A 20,767-nucleotide genomic window follows, 5' to 3' on the forward strand; every position below is an offset into this window, starting at 1 on the left:
CCTTTTCATCAAATCTATGTGAGGCAGTGGCTGTTCTTGGGTGCAGCAATGGACTGGATGAGGGCCAATAAACTGAGACTTAATCCAGACAGTAGGTGGTTTGTCTGCCCAGATGAGCGATATTCAACCTGTTCTGGAGGGGGTTACACTCCCCCTAAAGAATTAGGTTTGTAGTCTGGGAGTGCTCTTGGACCCAGCATTGTCACTAAAGGCACAGGTGGACTCAGTGGTACAAACCACCTTTTCTGAAAACAGGTTCAATCAACTACATCTTTATCTAGACAGAGATAGCCTAGCTACCATTAACCATGCTCTGGTTACCTCTTGTTTGGATTACTGCAATACATTAGATGTGGGACTGCCTTTGAAAACGGTCTGGAAACTTCAGCTGGTCCAAAATAGGGCAATGAGATTGTTAACGGGGACTGGCCAATGTGATCATATTATGCCAGTACTTTTCTATTCGCACTGGCTGCCAGTCCATTTCCAGGCCCAATTCAAAAGTGCTGATATTGACATTCAAAGTCCTAAATGGCTTGGGGCCAGGTTTGTCTCCAATATACCTGCCTGGACCCTAACACAGTCTTCAGTTCTTCTCCGGGTGCCCCCACCAAATGTAGGGAGGTGGATGGCTACTAAGAAGAAGGCCTTTTCTGTTGTGGCACCCCGATAGTGGAATGAGCTTCCCAGAGAAGCTCACCTGGAACCTATATTGTGGTCTTTTCAGCATCAGGTGAAGATCTTATTTTCCCAGGCATTTTAGTCTTTCAGTTTCTGTTGTTTTAAATCTGTTACTGTATTTTAAATCTTTGCATTGCTGCTAGGCTTTATTTTGGTTTTTCTTTTTTATTTTATACTGTAGTTTTAAACTTTTAAACTTTTATATTGTATTTTATCATGTTGTGTTTTATGGTTGTAACTGTTGTGACCCGCCCAGAGACCTTCGGCTTCTGGGCAGTATAGAAATGTAATAAACAAACAAACAAGCTGTTTTGGTAAGTGCCCTATCACAACAATATTTAGCTTTCCAAATGCCAAATACTGCATTAAAAAGGGGATTCTGCTGATGCTGTACTCGGCTGAGTGAGAGAGCTTTTCTACATGAGGCTGTTAATCCGCTATATCTACTTTCAGTTTCACCACAGAATTGAGGTCCGAGCACTACATAGTGTTTCCTTTCCTGCTTTTCCACTACATAACCTCTAGATGGCACTGTGCTATAGCAGAATAGCACAAATACACAAGTAAAAAGCAGTTTCTTTCACTTTTACAAATAAATACATTTTCCCTGCTCTAAAAAAAACTCACCAGAAAGTCCTCTTTAGACATAGAAGTGAAATTGGAGGGTCATGACATCATCTAAAGAACCTGTAAACAACCATGAGTAGGGAATGTCAAGCACATGATAAATGCCTCATGTAGAAAAGCTCTTGGGATGCTTATAGATGAGGCTTAACTGTGCAATCGCCTTGCCTTATTCATGGAATTTTACAGGGGGTCCAGACATTGCTGTCTTCCATTTCTAAACCTCCCGTGTTTTCCCATTACTTCTTCCGTCTTTTTCCTACTACAGAAAAAAAGGGAAGGCAGAATACTTGTACAGTGTCTTTTGATGGGTAGCACTAGAAACCTATTTGGAAGCACCCTTATTTGTTTCCTCCCCGTTTTAAACTGCTGGGATGTAACTGTACCAATACAGTTCAGTACACAGGGCATCTGACTCAGATCCCAAAGGGAGGGGCAACCCACATGGGCTGGTTTCTGAAAGAAGATGAATATTGGAGAGGGGTCTGCAAACAGTGACCCCTGAGCCAAATCCAGACCCTACCCCAACTGAGATGCAAGGACTTGCCAGAAGGTATAGGGAAGAGAAGGACTGAGACCTGGCTCTTCCTTCAAGGATGATAAGACAGTACTGAGACATTTCTAGAACCTCAGCAGTAGCACTGTGTCTTCTAGGGATGAAGGCCATTCACCTAAGCCCTTGTCTTTCAATAAGAGTTTTAGATCGGGGATGGGCAGAAGGTAGATCTGGATCTACTGGTAGATCTCTGGGTGATTCGCAGTAGATCAGCAGAGATTTCAGACTCCCAATTGTTTAACAACAGCAGCAACAAAATGACTTCTGCCCCAAATTATATTGCTGAAATGAAGAATGCTTGGGGTAACCAGGAGAAGATTTTTATGTGGAAGGTCTGTGAGTTCCATTCAGCTCTGGTACTCAAATCAAATTCCTGGGCTCAGAATTCCCTCATTCTAGGTGTATGCATTCTGCACCAGGCTCCAGTTGGTGGATATCAGGGTTTTAATAAAAAACAAAGCCAGTCCTGCAAGTCTGCCTCCCACCCCCTGTTTTAGAGGTAAGAGCATTCCCATGTTTCCCAAAGAAAACATGAGAAGCAGCTCTCAAGGTATTCAAATACCTGCTCAGATCAGGCAAGCTTCCCACTACATTGCCAGCCTTGGGAAAATGGAACCAATGAAAGTAATGGTGGGAATTCTCTCTCTCTCACACACACACACACACACACACACACACACCATTTATTTGCTCAAATAAGACCTCAGGCAAAGTGGCGACCTGAAGGAGTTAGCATCAAAGGAGCCTGTCGAGGCAGGAATGAGACTCTTCCAAGCAATAATAATAATAATAATAATAATAATAATAATAAAGAATCCTTAAACAGAGCCAAACAGTTCTATTCTTCCGCAACGTAACCTTTAGCTTGTTCAAAGGCCAAGATGCAACAAATGAACAGATTTGTTCCAGTCTCCAAATTTACATACAAAACAATGCAAATAGCTGTAGCTCACTAAGGATGGTCTCCAAGTGACCAGGCAGAAAAGGTTTCAGAAAGTTGGTTCTCACTGCCCCACCCCTTTCAGGCCACAAATGACCAACACAGGTGTATGTGGGCAGAACAGCTAATAATATTGTGTACGCCAGCCTTCCCCAACCTGGTGTCCTCCAGATGTGTTGGGGCTGCAGCTCCTGTAATTCCCACCTAGCATGCCCAAGGCCGTGTTATAGATTGCTCTCTTCTTGAAAGCCAGGTGATGCAGTGGGTGTTCTGCATCAGTGCCTGGGGGCAGTAATGGACTGGCTGAGGGCCAATAAGCTAAGACTCAGTCCAGACAGAATGGAGGTAGTGGGTGGTTTGCCTGCCCAGCTGAGTGGTGTTCGCCCGTTTTGGCAGGGGTACACTCCCCCAAAAGAATCAGGTTCATAGTCTGGGGAAACTTCATCAGCACACGCCCTATTGTGAGGAATGTAGTTGCTCCGGGACATGCTCTGTTTCAGGTGGACTATTTGTTTTAGCAGAGCCAGCAAAGGAGATACACCCAGCAGATTCTGCCCATGATGCCAGCTATTGTGGCTAATTGTATAGCAAGCAGGAAACAGGATGTGTTCTTCCAGACTCAGGTAGGTTGTTGCACTGCAATCCCAGCCACCATAGAAATACCATCTTCTTGAGCTTTAATAGCTGCTTTGTAAGTTGATTAGCAGCTAAGCCTTTTATCCCACATTTCCAAAGCAGCTTCTGCCCATAATACACTTCTCATATTGCCTTTAAGTCATTCACTTGTCCTCCTTCTGAATGCAGTTTAGCAGCAAAATAAGAACAGGAAGATCTAAACCCCCTTGTCTCTAGAATAAAAGGTGCTTCACCTCTTAAGCAGAAATAGCGTTTACCCCAGTGTCTCCCACAATAAACTGGCAGACATGCGACTCTAAACACTGGTGGGCATGCACTGGAAAGCCCCTGAATGACTGTGCCCCTCTGGCACATGTGTTCAGGGACACACCCGCCCGTCATACCTTAAATAAGTACTACGTGGAACACTAATATGATACTGGTGTAGTTGTGGAAAGCACAACAGCTGTGTAAAGTACAAACTGGCCCTAATATATCCAGCCAAACTCAAAGCTAAAGTAGCCATTAGGCAAGCAGCAAAACTGATTCTATTCTCTAACAATTACACCTAATTAAGAACTGATAGGCTTGAAAGGTTTAAAAGCTTGCGACTACAACCAGTTTGTCCAATGCTAGAATACGTTTCATCTAGTATTCTACATCCTGCAGAAAGATAAGAGCACCAGTTCTAAAAATTGCTGGTAGTAGTGTTGGTCCATTAGAAAAAAATCCAGACGCAGCAGTGTGATATGAACTTTATTAGGACCAATGACAATGTCACAAAATAGAGAGCAAATTCTATGTTTTCCTCCGCGAACGTGTCTTCTGTCCATTTCAAAATAACTACTGGCACTCTACCTCATCCCTGAAGCTCACTGTTTATCCATTTTAAGTGCGCCTATAGAATGGGCCTCAACATAATGGGGAAAAAGCGGGGGGGAATGACTCCCGGCCACTAAGACAACACCACTGGAACCCATCATCTATCAAAAAGGGAGCTGTTGCCATTATCATGCTTTTTCCATACCACAAGTACTCATATTCTGCCTTTCTAGTTCAGACGGAATGGGATGATTCAAATGCATGTTTGACTTCCATAAATCCATCAGAGTGAGTTCAGCTTCCAAAATAAAGAAAGGGCAAAGAACAAAGAGACACCTCATCTCCCCACAGCAAAACCTTCAAACAGATTAGAACAGTATTTTGTTGCTCAGCCCACTTGACGATACTGTTGTAGAATCATAATCAACATAATCAAATGTAATCCTGTATTACCCTAACTTCACAATATTTCTTTGATCTTTGCCATGTAAAAATAGCATTTGCAATTTAAATTTTCCCTTTACCTCAGTCTCTGACATTTCTGCCACAATCTCATCTTCTTTAAAAACTCTGATGTCAAAATCCTCAGATCCAACGAGCAGCTAAACAAAACGAAAAAGAGCATAACACATTTAATATCCAATACCACATTTCCACCAGCATCTGCTTCTCTAGCAATCCAACCCAGTCTTGGAAACCCATGTCAAGAAATCTGACCCTAATTTCTCTGAACGTTTAAGACCCTATTGGGGTTACCTCACACTGCCTATTTTACTCATGGGGACTGTCTACTCGCATGAACAACATAAGGTGTGAACTCGTATCTTCCAGATCACTGCTTCAGCAACTTGCCTGATCACTAAGGCTCTGAAATATATCTCAGAAGTTGCTACAGCCAAGATCTAGAAGCTGACAGCTCAACATTAGGTTATTCAGACAGAGAAAAACCAGCCCAAAGCTATTTGTGAACAGGCCCTAAAAGATGCGGGAAATCAATTTCTGGAGAGTCTTCTTGGTTGACCCTGGACCTCATATTTTACAACTATTAATAAGTACACAAACTTAAGTTCTAACTAGCAAGCTGCACAACATAAGAATAAGTATAATTTAATGCATGCAAAATGTGGTTTTAGATGAAAATGACACACGCCCTTTGCCTAAGGAGAGATGCCTAGGAAGAGCTCTGCCTTCACATGTGTAGCTCCTCCAGCGGGTCTGTTTGCATTCCTGCCCTGGGATAGGGCTAGGGTGGGAAAGCCCTTGAGATGTGCAGTCCAGTGTAACCCCACTAGGGGTGTCCCCAGCCCCACACATGAAGCAAAGCCTGTAGAAGTCGGCACTGTTACCCAAAGGGAGAGGGGATCACACACATATACATTATGCAACCAAAGAAGCTAGATTTCCTGACTGAAACTAATTAGGCAACTTATGCACGTCTCCTTAATTTATATGCATTAGGGAGTTTCTTTTGATGAACTTTAAAAAAAAATATTAAGAAGACAGGTTGTGATACCATTACTAAAGATATTCTCAAACCACCCATCTTCTCCAAATATGGGCATATAGACATTTGGTTTGTAAGCAATGTCAGCAGCAAACGCTTTCCCAGAAAAAGCCCTGGAGATCATAGTTCTGTGAAAGTGCGGAAGATAAACATAAGAGCTCTGCTGGCTCAGACCAAAGGCCGAGTCTAGCACTGTGCTCCCACAGTGGGCAACCAGATGCCTCTGGGAAGCCCAAAAGCAGGACACGAGGCAATAGCACCCCCCCCCACTCCTTTGTTGTTGCTGTTTATTCAGTCAGTCGCTTCCGACTCTTCGTGACTTCATGGACCAGCCCACGACAGAGCTTCCTGTCAGCCATCGCCACCCCCAGCTCCCCCAAGGTCGAGTCCGTCACCTCCAGAATATCATCCATCCACCTTGCCCTTGGTCGGCCCCTCTTCCTTTTGCCTTCCACTTTCCCTAGCATCAGCATCTCCTCCAGAGTACCCTGTCTTCTCATTATGTGGCCAAAGTACTTCAGTTTTGCCTTTAGGATCATTCCCTCAAGTGAGCAGTCTGGTTTTCTTTCCTGGAGTATGGACTGGTTTGATCTTCTTGCAGTCCAAGGCACTCTCAGAATTTTCCTCCAGCACCACAGTTCAAAAGCATCTATCTTCCTTCGCTCAGCCTTCCTTATGGTCCAGCTCTCGCAGCCATAGGTTACTACGGGGAATACCACTGCTTTAACTATGCGGACCTTTGTTGTCAGTGTGATGTCTCTACTCTTAACTATTTTATCAAGATTTGTCATTGCTGTCCTCCCAAGAAGTAAACGTCTTCTGATTTCCTGGCTGCAGTCAGCGTCTGCAGTAATCTTTGCGCCTAGAAAGACAAAGTCTGTCATTGCCTCCACGTTTTCTCCCTCTATTTGCCAGTTATCCATCAAGCTGGTTGCCATCATCTTGGGTTTTTTGAGGTTTAACTGCAACCCAGCTTCTGCACTTTCTTCTTTCACCTTCGTCATGAGGTTCCTCAGCTCCTCCTCGCTTTCAGCCATCAAAGTGGTATCATCTGCATATCGGAGATTGTTAATGTTTCTTCCAGCGATTTTAACTCCAGCCTTGGCTTCATCAAGCCCAGCACGTTGCATGATGTGTTCCGCGTACAGGTTGAATAGGTAGGGTGAGAGTATACAACCCTGCCATACTCCTTTCCCAATCTCAAACCACTCTGTTGTTCCGTGGTCTGTTCTTACCGTCGCTACTTGGTCGTTATACAGATTCCTCAGGAGGCAGACAAGATGACTTGGTATCCCCATCCCACCAAGAACTTGCCACAATTTGTGATGATCCACACAGTCAAAGGCTTTAGAATAGTCAATAAAACAGAAATAGATGTTTTTCTGAAACTCCCTGGCTTTCTCCATTATCCAGCAGATATTGGCAATTTTGTCTCTAGTTCCTCTGCCTTTTCTAAACCCAGCTTGTACATCTGGCAATTCTTGTTCCATGAATTGCTGGAGTCTACCTTGCAAGATCTTGAGCATTACCTTACTGGCATGTGAAATAAGTGCCACTGTTCGATAGTTTGAACATTCTTTGGTGCTTCCCTTTTTTGGTATGGGGATATAGGTCGATTTTTTCCAATCTGTTGGCCATTCTTGTGTTTTCCAAATTTGCTGGCATATGGCATGCATCACCTTGACAGCATCATCTTGCAAGATTTTAAACAGTTCAGCTGGGATACCATCATCTCCTGCTGCCTTGTTATTAGCAATGCTTCTTAAGGCCCATTCAACCTCACTCTTCAGGATGTCTGGCTCTAGCTCACTGACCACACCGTCAAATCTATCCCTCATATTATTATCCTTCCTATAAAAATCTTCCGTATATTCTTGCCACCTTTTCTTGATCTCTTCTGCTTCTGTTAGGTCCTTGCCATCTTTGTTTTTGATCATACCCATTTTTGCCTGGAATTTACCTCCGATGTTTCTAATTTTCTGGAAGAGGTCTCTTGTCCTTCCTATTCTATTCTCTTCTTCTGCTTCCGCACACTGCTTGTTTAAAAAGAATTCCTTATCTCTTCTGGCTAACCTCTGGAATTTTGCATTTAATTGGGCATATCTCCCCCTATCACTGTTGCCTTTCGCTTTCCTTCTTTCTTGGGCCGCTTCCAGTGTCTCAGCAGACAGCCATCTTGCCTTCTTGGTTTTCTTTTTCTTTGGGATGTTTTTTGTTGCCGCCTCCTGAACAATGTTGCGAACTTCTGTCCATAGTTCTTCCGGGACCCTATCTACTAAATCTAGTCCCTTAAATCTATTCTTCACCTCCACTGCATATTCATTAGGAATATTAGTCAGCTCATATCTAACTGATCTGTGGGTCTTCCCTATTCTCTTTAGTCTGATTCTAAATTGTGCAATAAGAGGTTCGTGATATGAACTACAATCAGATCCAGGTCTTGTTTTTACCAACTGTCGTTTGACTACCCACCTTAGCATTCCAGTCTCCTGTAATGAAAATAACATCTTTTTTTGGCGTATTATCCAGTAGGTGCTGCAGATCCTCATAAAACTGATCTACTTCTGCTTTTTCAGCATCTGTGATTGGGGCGTATATTTGGATCACTGTGATGTTAAATGGCTTACCCTGAATTCGAATTGAGATCATTCTGTCATTTTTTGGATTGTATCCAAGCACTGCTTTAGCCACTTTATTATTAATTATGAAAGCTACTCCATTTCTTCTGTGGTCCTCTTGTCCACAGTAGTAGATCTGGTGGTCATTTGATGTGAAGTGGCCCATTCCAGTCCATTTCAGTTCACTGACACCCAAAATGTCTATATTTAATCTTGACATCTCCCCAATAACCATATCCAATTTACCCTGGCTCATAGATCTTACATTCCAGGTTCCTATGGTGTGTTGATCTTTAGGACATCGGATTCGTCGTTCACCACCAGCACCATCGGCTGCTAGCCGTCCTTTCGGCTTTGAGCTAGCTGCGTCATCACATCTGGGGCTAGTTGAACTTATCCTCTGTTCCTCCCAGTAGCATTTTGACCATCTTCCGACCTGGGAGTCCCATCTTCCGATAGTATACCGACATATCTCTGGTTGTACTGATCCATTTAGTTTTCATGGCAAGAATACTGGGGTGGGTTGCCGTTTCCTTCCCCAGGGATCGTCTGGCCTCTCTGCCATGACCTTCCCGTCTTGGGTGTCCCTTCACGGTTTAGCTCATGACGTCATTGAGGTGCTCAAGCTCCAGCACCACGGCAAGGTAACGATCTCCTTTGCTGAAGAGATCGTTACTCCTGTTCCCACTCCTGTTCCCCAGCAATTGCTATTTAGAGGCATAACAGATGGCGATCTTCACATCAGTGATCTTCAGTTCACCCACAGAACTGTCTGCACTCCTCAGGGGTCCTTTGTGGGATACCATGGCAGCTTAAACTTAAACCAGGTTCTGTAGGCAGCACAGACATGCTGTATAATGCATCGCTGTAAGTCCAGTCAAGTCTAGACCTCAAGCTATCAAGAACCCATCTATAGCTTCAAAGGTTGCCCCTTCAAGAGAAGTTAAAAAGCTCATGCAAATACCGTCTGCCAGAGACATACCTCTTTTTTCCCATCACCATCAAAGTCGCACAATGCCAATGCACGAACATTGTCACCAGTGACCTAGAATTACAATTTTAAAAAGAGCAATCAATATTTCTCTTTAGTTTGCTTCAAACATTTGCTGTGTTTTAGCTGCAAAAGACACAAATACTAGGATTTACAGCTCATTTTAAATGGCACTAAATATTTTGCATGCAGTGACAAGATGATTATTTCTTTATTGTATTGCTAGACCATCTTTCTGAAGCCAACCAAGCTGATTTACAAAAATGGCAGAAAATAAAAACCATTACTGCAGATGCTTGGCTGGCAACTAATTTTCAACAGAGCCCATACTTTGGACTGAGCAAGAGCTAAACAATCCATAACAGTCTGCACAAGCTGACACACAGGAAAAGGTCTCTTTAAACTGCTTCTCCCCAGTGTGATTCTCAAGAGGGGCTTATGCACCTCATCTACTCACTCCAAGATATAAACAAAAAACTTCTTTAATCACTCACGCACATTCCTTGATCAAGAGCAACAGAGGATCTCTTAGGGTCCTTCCCTTCAGCTGCTCATTCTCACAATTATGCAAAGACATAGGTAATTTGGACTAAGCACTCAACTGCATAAGGGGAGAATTCGGACAATCTCTCTGCTACTATTCTTGTGTGGGGGCAGGGGGTGGCTTAAAGAGCTTTTTGCCAGTGACTGGGTTAGGATGACAAGTTAACCCACAATGGGTCAAATAAACCACAATGATTTATTTAACCCATGATTAAATGGCTTAGTGTGTCATCTGTGAGCTCTTTTCCCACCCACAGTGGGCTATTTCCCCCAAATAAGCCACCCTGGGAACCCACAATCTGCAGTAAGGGTTATTTTAGCTGTGGCGGGTTAGCGTATCATCTGTCAGGCCAGCATGGGTTACGGAGATCGCCTACAGAACCACTTGGCAAAAGCAGCCAAAAACGCTGCTGCCGCTCTGCTCCTCTCAAGTGATCTCTGAGCAAACTTGTTTTCCTGCCACATTCAGCTGTGCCCCAGACTCCAAATCAGGTGTGCCCCCACCCCCGCCACACAGTTCCCAAACAGCTTCACGTGTGGTAAATCCTCACTTTTCCACGAAAATGCAAAGTCCTTTATTTATCCAGTAGTGCACATGGTGGCTCCCCACAAGGGGAACCTGTACAGTAAGTTTCATCCCATTCCTGCAAACTTTCAAGGAGTTGGACCCCCCCCACCCGCCTTTTTGCTGCAGTGTAAGCATCCCTCCATTCCAGTCAGGCCACCCCTTCTCAACTCAGCAGAGGAGGGGGAAAGGAAGGGAAGCAAACAGTTTGTTTCACATGTGGGTAAATCCTCACTTTTCCATGAAAATGCGAAGTCCCACATTTATCCAGTAGTACAAATGGTGGCTCTCCATAAGCGAAACCTTTATATTAAATGTCATTCCGTTTCTGCAAACTTTCAAGGAGTTAAAGCCCCCCCGCCCTTTTTGTTGCACATGGGCAGAGAAAGGGGCCCTGGCAAAGGCTTGAAAAACTGCAAAGGAAGCTGTGATACCTGCCCGGCCAGGCAGGACGACTACAGGGGAGATGGGACAACAGCGGGTGGGGGGCGGAAATAAGCTACACTGTGTAGCTTGTCGTATTGTCTGTCGGGGGACAGTGGGCTACTTGTAAAATAAGCTACTGTGCATCGCTTACAAGCCACCACAGGTTAACGTGACATGTGAAAAGGCCCAGTATTTCTTGCCTGGGTGAAAGTAGATGAATGCATAATAAGAGGGGTCCCTAGGATCAGAGGCTGAAGCCCCGGAAGGCAGGATTGTTCCCACTGGACCTGGACCACCCATTGCCTAGCTCTCTTGTAAACTTGATAAACAATCACTGAGCTGTGGACATACTAAACCAATATGTTATACTGAATACACATTTGCACAACAACTTTCCAAACACCACTTTAGAGTTGTTGTGCTAAACCCAAAACACAGAACAAGAACTCCTCAGCAAAGAAGGTACCTCTTCCCTGCTCTGGAACTGGAAGGCCAATCATTCAGAGTACTAATCTAAGAGTACTAAACCTCTTTCATGGTATTATGGACCACCAAGAATTGAAGCAGCACTAGTTCCTACATGCATCTGTAAGCACAAAATTTGGAAGCACATCACTTTTGCACTACCAAACCTTTCAACAGCTTCATTATGCCCTATGGCAGCCTTCCCCAACCTGCAGCACTCCAGATGTTTTGGACTTCAACTCCCATCAGCCCTAGCCAGCATTGCTGATTGTCATAAATTCTGGGCGTTGTAGTCCAAAACATATGGAGGTCACCAGGTTGGAGAAGGCTGCCCTACGGAGTATGCTGAACTTTTATCTATCCTCCCCTCCCCAGAAAAATCTTATGAAAGCATCAAAATGAGAGCGCCTCTCCCAAGATTGAATTATATTCCTTGCTGCTACAGGGTTGCTTTAATGCGCCCTTCGTTCCTCCCACCACTTGAAAAAGGAGTTATCCCCTATATCCCCAAAAGAATTTCCTGCAGTATGCCCAACAGCTGGCTGTCATGCCTCTACCTGGAAGCACCTACTGCAAAATAGCCAACCCCCAATGGACTAGTTGGCTGTCCGAGGAAGGGACAGACCAGAGCACTTTATTCAGCCACAGCGAAGTGCAGGAGGGACAGCATACAACAAAGCCTCTTCCAGAGATAGCTAAAGTTATCAGATAGCATACTACGCTGCTTCAGAAGAGATTGAGTCTCAAGGCACAAAGTCCTTTGGGATTAAATACAGTGTTCTCAGTGTATGTTGAGGTCTCCTCTCTCCTTCATTCCTGCGTGGGGTGCCTTTCCTTCCTCTCCGGAAAAAGCCCTGAGCAGGAAGGCTGCCTTCCCACAACTCCAGAAGTTAGGAGCCTTGAGCAGAGTGCCTCAAACCTAATGGGAAAGGGCTATTGTGGCAACCCGCTCTTCTGTCCTAATTGCTCAGTCCCAAAATCCCTGAGTGGCTTTGGACAAGTCTCAGTACTCCACCTGTCAAACTGGAATAATAATGAACTTCCTCACATGACTGTGGTGAAAACAAACAAAAAAGGGATAAAGAGCTTTATGCATCGAAACTGTCCTACACGTGTGCAGCCTCACCGTCCAGAAAAGGTCTTTTCCTTCATGATTAAAGCCCTGCAAGGAACAGTTTCCACCAATAATAGCAAGAGGTGATGAAATGTCTCCTAACTTTCCAAGCACTATCGTGTTTGCTCCATCAGGAACCTACAAAGAGACAATAGAGAAATCTCGTAACTCTGTCCACCCGCAAACATTACACAGAGAAAAAGCCATGTTAGGTAAACGAGAATCACTCAGTATGGGAAAAGAATGTATTACTAATTATCCAAAATGGAAGTAAACTTCCAAAAAGGCAATTGCAAATTTCAAAAGAAAAGAGTAAAAACTAGGTTGCACTTAATCACATATGGAAAAAGCTGACGCTTTAGGTACTTTTAGACATCTAAAATCTAAGACACATTCACTAGTTTCTTCCTAAGCACAGAACTGCTGAAGCACTTACCCCAGGGAAAGCTACTACATTGATCCTTGGTACTTGGATCAGGTATTAGGAAAACTACTAGACTGATCCTTGGTACCAGGAAAACAGTGAGGCAATGGCCCATGGCCAATTAAATAGCCATTTCAGTGTGAGAGTTGCAGCCTGAAAGCCTGAACTGCATCCATGACAAGGCAAAGGACTGAGGCTTAAACTCTCTGACTTCACAGGTCCTGCACCACAATCTTAATTTGTGTATTTGATGGCGCTGCTGCTGTGTTGGGGGGGGGGGGAGAGATGCTGTACTTGCATTGTTGCTGGTACAGTACACTGCCTTAAATTCCTAAGTATGACGTGGACTAGAATATAAGTCATTGTAGCCAGATTCTCTGTCACTTCCAACAACTTATCAGTAACCCTCAAAAGCTACTTCCACATGGCTAAATGTGAACTAAAACTGGTGCTCTGTTAACTACCAACCCCCCAAACTAGGATCTCCTCCAAAACTGGTCCACACGAACAGTGCTAAAAAATGTCATGCCATTAACCATGGATCTCCAAGCATATAAATATATCATAATATAATCCCTAATCCCAATTTAGTAAAGATTGTAGAATTCCACCAACACATCACAATACCCACTGAACAAGGAGTGACCCATGGACTCAAACTTGAAGGCTGATTTTAGCAGGGGAGAGACTTTATGATCTTTCACACTGTGTTCTAGAGGAATCCTTTGAAGCTTGTAAGTGGTTTCTCAGTAAGACAACCCAGTAATGGTGAACCTGCTGCCCTGAAATCACTTTACTCGTTGTTGCCGGTGTTCATCTGCAATATGCAGCTGCAGGGAGTGTGCTGGGCATGTTCTAGGTCAGGGCATGCTTTCTTTTCAAACGGAGCAATGGTGACCCCTAACTAGCCTGACCAGTGCCTCCATGAACTGTGTACCTTAAAACATGCCCCCAGACTCTCTGCAACAATTTGCGGGTTTCTCAACATACAAGTCAATGTGGAAAGTGTTCCCCAAAGGTAGAAAAGTTTGAAAAACACTGGCCTATTCAAACTCCATTCTATGAATAAAGTAATTATATGAATGAAGTAATCATGGGAGAAAACAAACAGGAGGAATTAACTTACCCCTGCATAAAATAAGTCAGCATTGTTGTGCACATCATATGCCAACAAACTGGTCCGTGTGCCAACAAGAAGGGAATCACAGCCAAGATCGGGGTTGAGCACCCCTGCAGTCAAACAGCTGACTGCCTCACTGATGTTCAGAAGAGAAATATCAGCATCCTGATTACTAAGCACCAAACGGTTTGTATTAATGCGCTGGCCACGCACATGGGGATTATGAATAAAAACCTGTAAATATAAAATAAACTTAGTGAAGATGCTCTCCAGAGGGATAGCCATGTTAGTCTGTTGCAGCAAAAATTACAGAGACTTCTGGCACCTTAAAGACTAACAAATTTATTTATTCTGGCATAAATTTTCATGTACACTTCCCACTTCATCCAATGCATGAAGTGTCAACCTCAAACTGGCCAATCTATATACACATACGGCGGTGGGGTGGGAGAGAGGAGATGGAAACCATGTTATCTGGTATCCACACACACCCCTGCATGTATACACAGACAGGCCTATCTGAGGTTGACACTTCATGCGCCTGATGAAGTGGACAGCATCCACAAAAGCTTATACCAGAATAAAGAAATGCGTTAGTCTCTAAGGTGCCACAAGACTGTTGTTTCTGTGTGAAGACAGTAACAGCAGCATTTGTGAGCAGTGAAAGTTGCCTCATGGTGGGATACACAAGGACAGCAGTCTTATGAATGGATCCAGCATCATCTGGGCTCCCATGCACTTGCACCTGTCTGCCAATAGGTGATGCAGGGCAAATTATGCATATCCTTTTGTATGCCCCAGCCATGGACTGCTACGGTTTGGAGGTGCCAAGATAATGATAAGCCAGATCCAGGTTTGCTTACAAGGAGACTTTACTGAGTACTTACAGCACACAGGTATACCCAGTGGTTGGATCAGACAGCTTCCCTGAACCCAGAGCCATGGGGTAAAATGGGTTTTATACCATACATGTCAGCAGTGAGGCAGCATGACAGCAGCAAGCTTTAATTAGCTTTTATCTGCACTTTCCCAGCATAGACTAACAGTGCTTGTTCAGAAGGAAAACAATCAGAACTTTCCCAGCACAGCCACCTGTAACTCGGCATAAACAGCCTCACTTCTCAAACACATCCTAGGCCCTGATAAGATACTAGCCTTCATTAGCATGGAATGTGCTGAGGCCGCGCTATCGACCTTTGACTCATCTCACATGATCAGAGGCCCACTAGCAAGGAAATTGCACTTATAATGAACCTAAGCCAAGCATTATGGATCTCTAGGCCACTCTAAAACTACAGGTGACTTGGTTTCACTCCTGGGGCCATTACACCTTGGGAGACAGAAGAGCGCTTGCAGGAGGAAACCCTCTCATCATGTATAGGTGAGAAAGTGGCTCCATGTACAAGGATGAAATGTAAGAAGAGCCATGCTGGATCAGACCAAGGGTCCATCTAGTCGAGCATTCTGTTCACACAGTGGCCAACCAGCTGTCGATCGGGAATAAATAAACAGGGCATGAGTGCAACAGCACCTTCTCACTCATGTTCCCTAGCAACTAGTGTACATAAGTGTAGTGCCTCGGATACTGGAGGTAGCATAAAGCCATCATGATTAGTTGCTATTGATAGCTTATCCTCCATGAATTTGTCTAATCGCCTTTTAAAACCATCCAAATTGGTAGCCATTACTACAGCTTGTGGTAGTGAATCCCATCATTTATGCATGCCAGACAGGCAGATCACTATATCTATGTAGATGTCCCATGTGTTGTGGAAGCAGGTTTGGCATGTGTCTAAGGTACTTTCAGTAGATTGGTCCTCTCTGGAGACACACCCAGCTGCTAAGAGTCCCAGTACAAGGAGAGCTGTGCAACACTGATGACATCAGGGTCAATATGCAGGTGATAGCAGAAGGGAGTGGAGGAAACCTCTACAGGTTTCTCAGGGTCACAGCATATGTGTGATGCACCACTATAGCTATGAGGCACTGTGGCAAATACATCCTGAGAGTCTCAACACTGCTTAGCACCTACACCCTTCTGGAAAGTAACCGGACCCTGATTCAAGATGTTCTTGACTGGGTGTGTGTGTATGCATGTCTGTTCATGACAATTAAGAACATAAGAAGAGCCCTGCTGGATCAGACCAAGGCCTACTTAGTCCAGCATTCTGTTTCCCACGGTGACCAACCAGATGCCCCGATGGGAAGCCTACAAGCAAAACATGAAGGCATGCTCTTGTTGTCCAGCAACTGATATTCAGAAGCATATTTGCCTCTGGAACAGGAGATCATTCCTCAGTGGAGAGAGAAATGCATACTATCCATGCTTTGAGGTATCCCCCATCTATATGATTACTTCACAGGAGATAGAAATACCTGTAGCAACTGCTAGACCCTTTTAATGTTGTTTGTGTTATGCTGAATATTATGTAGGTTAGTCATTCTGGGGTCTTTGTAAGGAAGGGCAGGATATAAAGCCAATTAGGGCGCAATCCTACCAATTGCACCCTCGATGATCAGAAGCCCCTGAACTCCGAGGTTTCCGATCATCCAGAGCAGGGTGGGAGGTGCAGCGGAGGCAGTCTTTGCCTTCCCATCCTCCTGCCCTGCACATTTCGCTATACAGGCTTTTTAGCCTGTCTAGCAATAGCGCTTCGGAGCAGGAGGGAAGGAGGCTGGAAGAGGCTCAAGATAACTCATATCTCTGGTTTCCTGCCCTCTCCATCCACCGCAACACCCCCTTTTCCCCATCTCTGAGTTTCCGACATCGGAGACCAGCTGGCATGGTTCTTTCTACACCAGCTGGGGGGGGGGGGAATCCCCTGTAATCCTATGGCCCCTCAGACAATGTCTAGAAGTCATAGGATTGCTCCCTCCATTAATTAAATAAAATTCCTGTGCTGTGGCATGTCTCTTTTTGTTAAGATTCTTACTCCACAGAGAAAAAAATGGACTCAGTCCATGTTCAAAAGCATGCTAGCCTTCTACAATCACATATATTCCAACCATTTCTATTTAATGGGAGCAATCCCTATTTTTAGGTACAGTCCCTTGTAAATCACTGCCCCTGTTTTTACCTCTTGGGAATGCCCTGTAAAAATGCTATTAATGTGCGTTATTAGAGTTTGCCTACCAAGGTTCAGCTCCCTCCCTAGCATCTCTATAAGGTAAATGGGACACACAGATGAATCTGGTCGCTAGTGCATGCTCGCACATAAACATTAAGGCACCCTCCAGTGCACAGCCTACTACACATTGCAGCCACAGTGGTATATTTTGAAGCATCAATAAGAGACTGATGGGCACTTATGTTTTTCTAGTGTATCTTTAACCTAAAGTATAAAATCTGTTTAAGAGGATTAGACAAATTCATGGAGGAGTATCAATGGCTACTAGTCCAGATAACTATACACTACCTCCAGTATCAGAGGCAGAATGCCTATATACGCCAGCTGCTGGGGAACATGGGCGGGAGGGTGCTGTGCCACTCATGTCCTGCTTGTGGGTTTCCGACAGGCAACTGGTTGGCCACTGTGTGCACAGAACGCTGGAGGAGATGGACCCTTGGCCTGATCCAGCATGGCTCTTCTTATGTTCTTTAAAATCAGTGCTGGACAAGCTCCTGCAAAGTAAATAACAGCAGACACAACCATGTGCAATACTAAACGGGGCTCCCAAAGTGGTCCTCGGCGTTTAAGAAGCATGCCAGCTTGCTGTAGTGGTTTGAGCGTCAGTCTTAAGGTTGGGCATAAAAAGGTAAAGGTAAAGGTGTCCCCAACCAGTCGTGTCCGACTCTAGGGTGCGGCGCTCATCCCCGTTTCTAAGCCGAAGAGCCAGCGCTGTCCGGAGACGCTTCCGTGGTCGTGTGGCCGGCATGACTGAACACCGAGGTGCACGGAACGCTGTTACCTTCCCCGCCAAGGCGGTACCTATTTATCTACTTGCAATTTCTTGCTTTCGAACTGCTAGGTTGGCAGGAGCTGGGACTGAAGACGGGAGCTCACTCCGTCACGCGGCACTCGGGTCTCGAACTGCTGACCTGCCGACCTTCCGGTCTGCAGTTCAGCGTCTTAACCACTAAGCCACCGCGCTCCGCCTACCCTACCTCACAGGGCTGTTGTGCGGGGGGGGGGGGGGGGAAGAGGCAGAGAGAATCCCAAGTACGCCGCCTTGAGCTCCTTGGGGGGAAAGCAGGATATAAATGTAATAACGACATAAATATGTCCCTGTTTCCACTTACGAAGTATCGGGCGGGGGGGGGGTGTTCTGCGGCCGCCTTACAGGACCCCGCGGGGGAAGGGGCGCCCCAAACTAATGGCCAGCCGGGGGGCGAAGTTAAAGAGGGGAGAAGGAGGTGGGGAGGGGGCAGCAGAGGCCGACCACCCACCCCCGGCGGTTACCTTGCCGGCCTGCGTGGCCGCCGTCAGGCAGGGGTGGGCGCCGTCGTACTTGCCCAGCGCCACCATGCGGGGCAGGATCTTGTGGTTGAGCTTCAGGGTGAAGACGGGCACCAGCATGGCGGCTCGGGACGGCGGACGGCGGCAGGACAGCCAGGGCAGCCCGACTGAGCCGGCTTCTGCCCGCCTCAGCTCCGCTCCCGCCGCTGACGGGCCTACGCCGGGCCTCTCCGCGCCGGCGCCTGAGCGTCATGGCGGCCGTTCCGGGCTGTTGCTATGGAAACGGGCGGCGGCGGCGCGGGGCAGGCAGCGGTGGGGCCGCGGCCTACCTCGCCGGCGGACAGGTAGGCGAGGGATGGAGGGGAGCGGGCTCTTGCAAGGCGGGGAGGAAGGGGGCGAGAGCTTTCACCTCAGCTTCTCCACTCGCCCCCCTCCCGCTTTACCTTTTTTCATTTTAAAATGGCGCCATGCCAGGCTTGCCGCGTTGTCCGTTTCTGTTTGCTTCAGACGTTTCTTTCTTCGTCCACACGGATGCCAAGGCGGTGTACGCGACGCCGAAATTACGATAAAATGCTACAAGGCCGCAATCCTGTGCATGTTTAAGCAGGAGAAAAAGCCCTTCAGAACAGCCCTTTTCTCCCCGAGATGGTGCCCCGAAGCAACAAGGAGAAGCAGCCACCTCTCTTCCCTTCGCCTTTTTAGTGCTTGAATTGCGGGTTTCCCCACAAGCAGCAGTTCGGCCGCTGGGTGAAGAGAATGCTGGACTACATGGACCGTGGCCTGATACTTGTGTTCTTAAAGATTACCATACCGGGCTTGGTATATATTTATTTTTACTCGTTTATCTTAAACATTTCTGAACCGCTCTTCCATCCGAATGGATTCTAAGGAGGTGTACATGGAAAGGTTCAAAATTACAATAAAAACGTATTAAACAAAACAAATTAACCGCCGTACAACACAAAAACGAGAACTAAACAGTAAAACAATGCCACAAGCAGAAGCAATAGGTGGGCTGATCAAATAAACTACACATAAACAAGTAGGAAAAAATTAAGAGTAATAGAGATCATAAGAGTTATAGGGTTGGAAGGGGCCTACAAGAGCATCGAGTCCAACCCCCTGCGCAATGCAGGAATCCAACTCAGAGCATCCCTGACAGGTGGCTGTCCAGCCTCGTCCTGAAGGCCTCCAGGGTGGGAGAGCCCACCGCCTCCCTGGGTCATTGGCTCCATTGTCGTATTGCTCTGACAGTCAGGAAGTTTTTCCTGATGTTCAGCCGGAATCTGGCTTCCTGTAACTTGAGCCCATTATTCCATGTCCTGCACTCTGGGATGATCAGGAAGAGATCCTGGCTTTCCTCTCTGGGACAACCTTTCAAGGACTTGAAGAGCACTATCCTATCTCCCCTCAGTCTGCTCTTCTCAAGGCTAAACACGTCCAGTTCTTTCAGTCTCTCTTCATAGGGCTTTGTTTCCAGTCCTCTGATCATCTTTGTTGCCCTCCTCTGAACCCTCTCCAGTTTGTCTGCATCCTTCTTAAAGTCTGGTGCCCAGAACTGGACACAGTACTCCAGATGAGGCCTAACCAGTGCTGAGTAGAGGGGAACTAGTACTTCCCGGGATTTGGAAGCGATGCTTCTATTAATGCAGCCCAAAAGAGCATTGGCCTTTTTTGCAGCCACATCCCATTGTTGGCTCATATTGAGCTTGCGATCGACAACAATTCCCAGATCCTTCTCGCTTGTAGTGTGGTTGAGCCACGTATCCCCCATCTTGTAACTGTGCATTTGGTTTCTTTTTCCTAGGTGCAGAACCTGGCATTTATCCCTATTAAATGTCATTCTGTTGTTTTCTGCCCAGCGCTCCCGTCTATCAAGATCCCTTTGAATTTTGTTCCTGTCTTCCAAAGTATTAGCTATCCCACCCAATTTTGTGTCATCTGCAAATTTGATCAGCATTCCCTGCACCTCCTCCTCCAAGCCATTAATAAAAATGTTGAAGAGCACTGGGCCCAGGACTGAGCCCTGCAGTACCCCGCTCGATAGCTCTGCCCAGTTTTAGAAGATCCCATTGATAAGCACTCTGAGTCCGATTCTGTAGCCAACTGTGTATCCACCTGATGGTTGTTTCATCTAGCCCACTTTGAGCTAGTTTGCTCATCAGGATATCATGGGGCACTTAGTCGAAAGCTTTGCTGAAGTCGAGGTATGTGATGTCCATAGCATTCCCACAGTCCACAAGGGAGGTTACCTGATCAAAAATGAGATCAGATTTGTCAGGCAGGATTTGTTCTTCACAAATCCATGTTGGCTTTGAGTAATCACTGCATTGTTTTCAAGCTTTTTACAGATAGATTGCTT

General features: G+C 45.7%; 1 protein-coding gene across 5 annotated transcripts in view; it reads right to left on the reverse strand.

Moving 5' to 3' along the window:
- BBS2 (Bardet-Biedl syndrome 2) overlaps nt 1–18,649 on the reverse strand; it is a 46,656-nt gene extending 28,007 nt beyond the window's left edge. For 3 of the 5 annotated variants that reach the window (XR_014784618.1, XM_084812109.1, XM_084812107.1), the window contains exons 1-5: nt 18,409–18,649; nt 14,015–14,242; nt 12,477–12,602; nt 9,343–9,405; nt 4,763–4,840 (exon numbers count right to left, since the gene is read on the reverse strand). Coding sequence is in view for 4 of the 5 variants with exons in the window: in XM_084812109.1 (XP_084668235.1) it covers nt 4,763–4,840; nt 9,343–9,405; nt 12,477–12,602; nt 14,015–14,242; nt 18,409–18,525 (612 nt within the window). In the remaining variant the exon portion in view is untranslated. The remainder of the gene's footprint in view (nt 1–4,762; nt 4,841–9,342; nt 9,406–12,476; nt 12,603–14,014; nt 14,243–18,408) is intronic. The other 2 variants (XM_084812108.1, XM_084812110.1) reach the window with 2 other exon arrangements.
- Between the last annotated feature and the right edge of the window lie 2,118 nt (nt 18,650–20,767).

This window comes from Heloderma suspectum, chromosome 8 (genome assembly GCF_057233095.1).
Source record: "Heloderma suspectum isolate Gila_16-S chromosome 8, 16-S_ref, whole genome shotgun sequence".
Lineage (NCBI taxonomy): Eukaryota > Metazoa > Chordata > Lepidosauria > Squamata > Helodermatidae > Heloderma > Heloderma suspectum.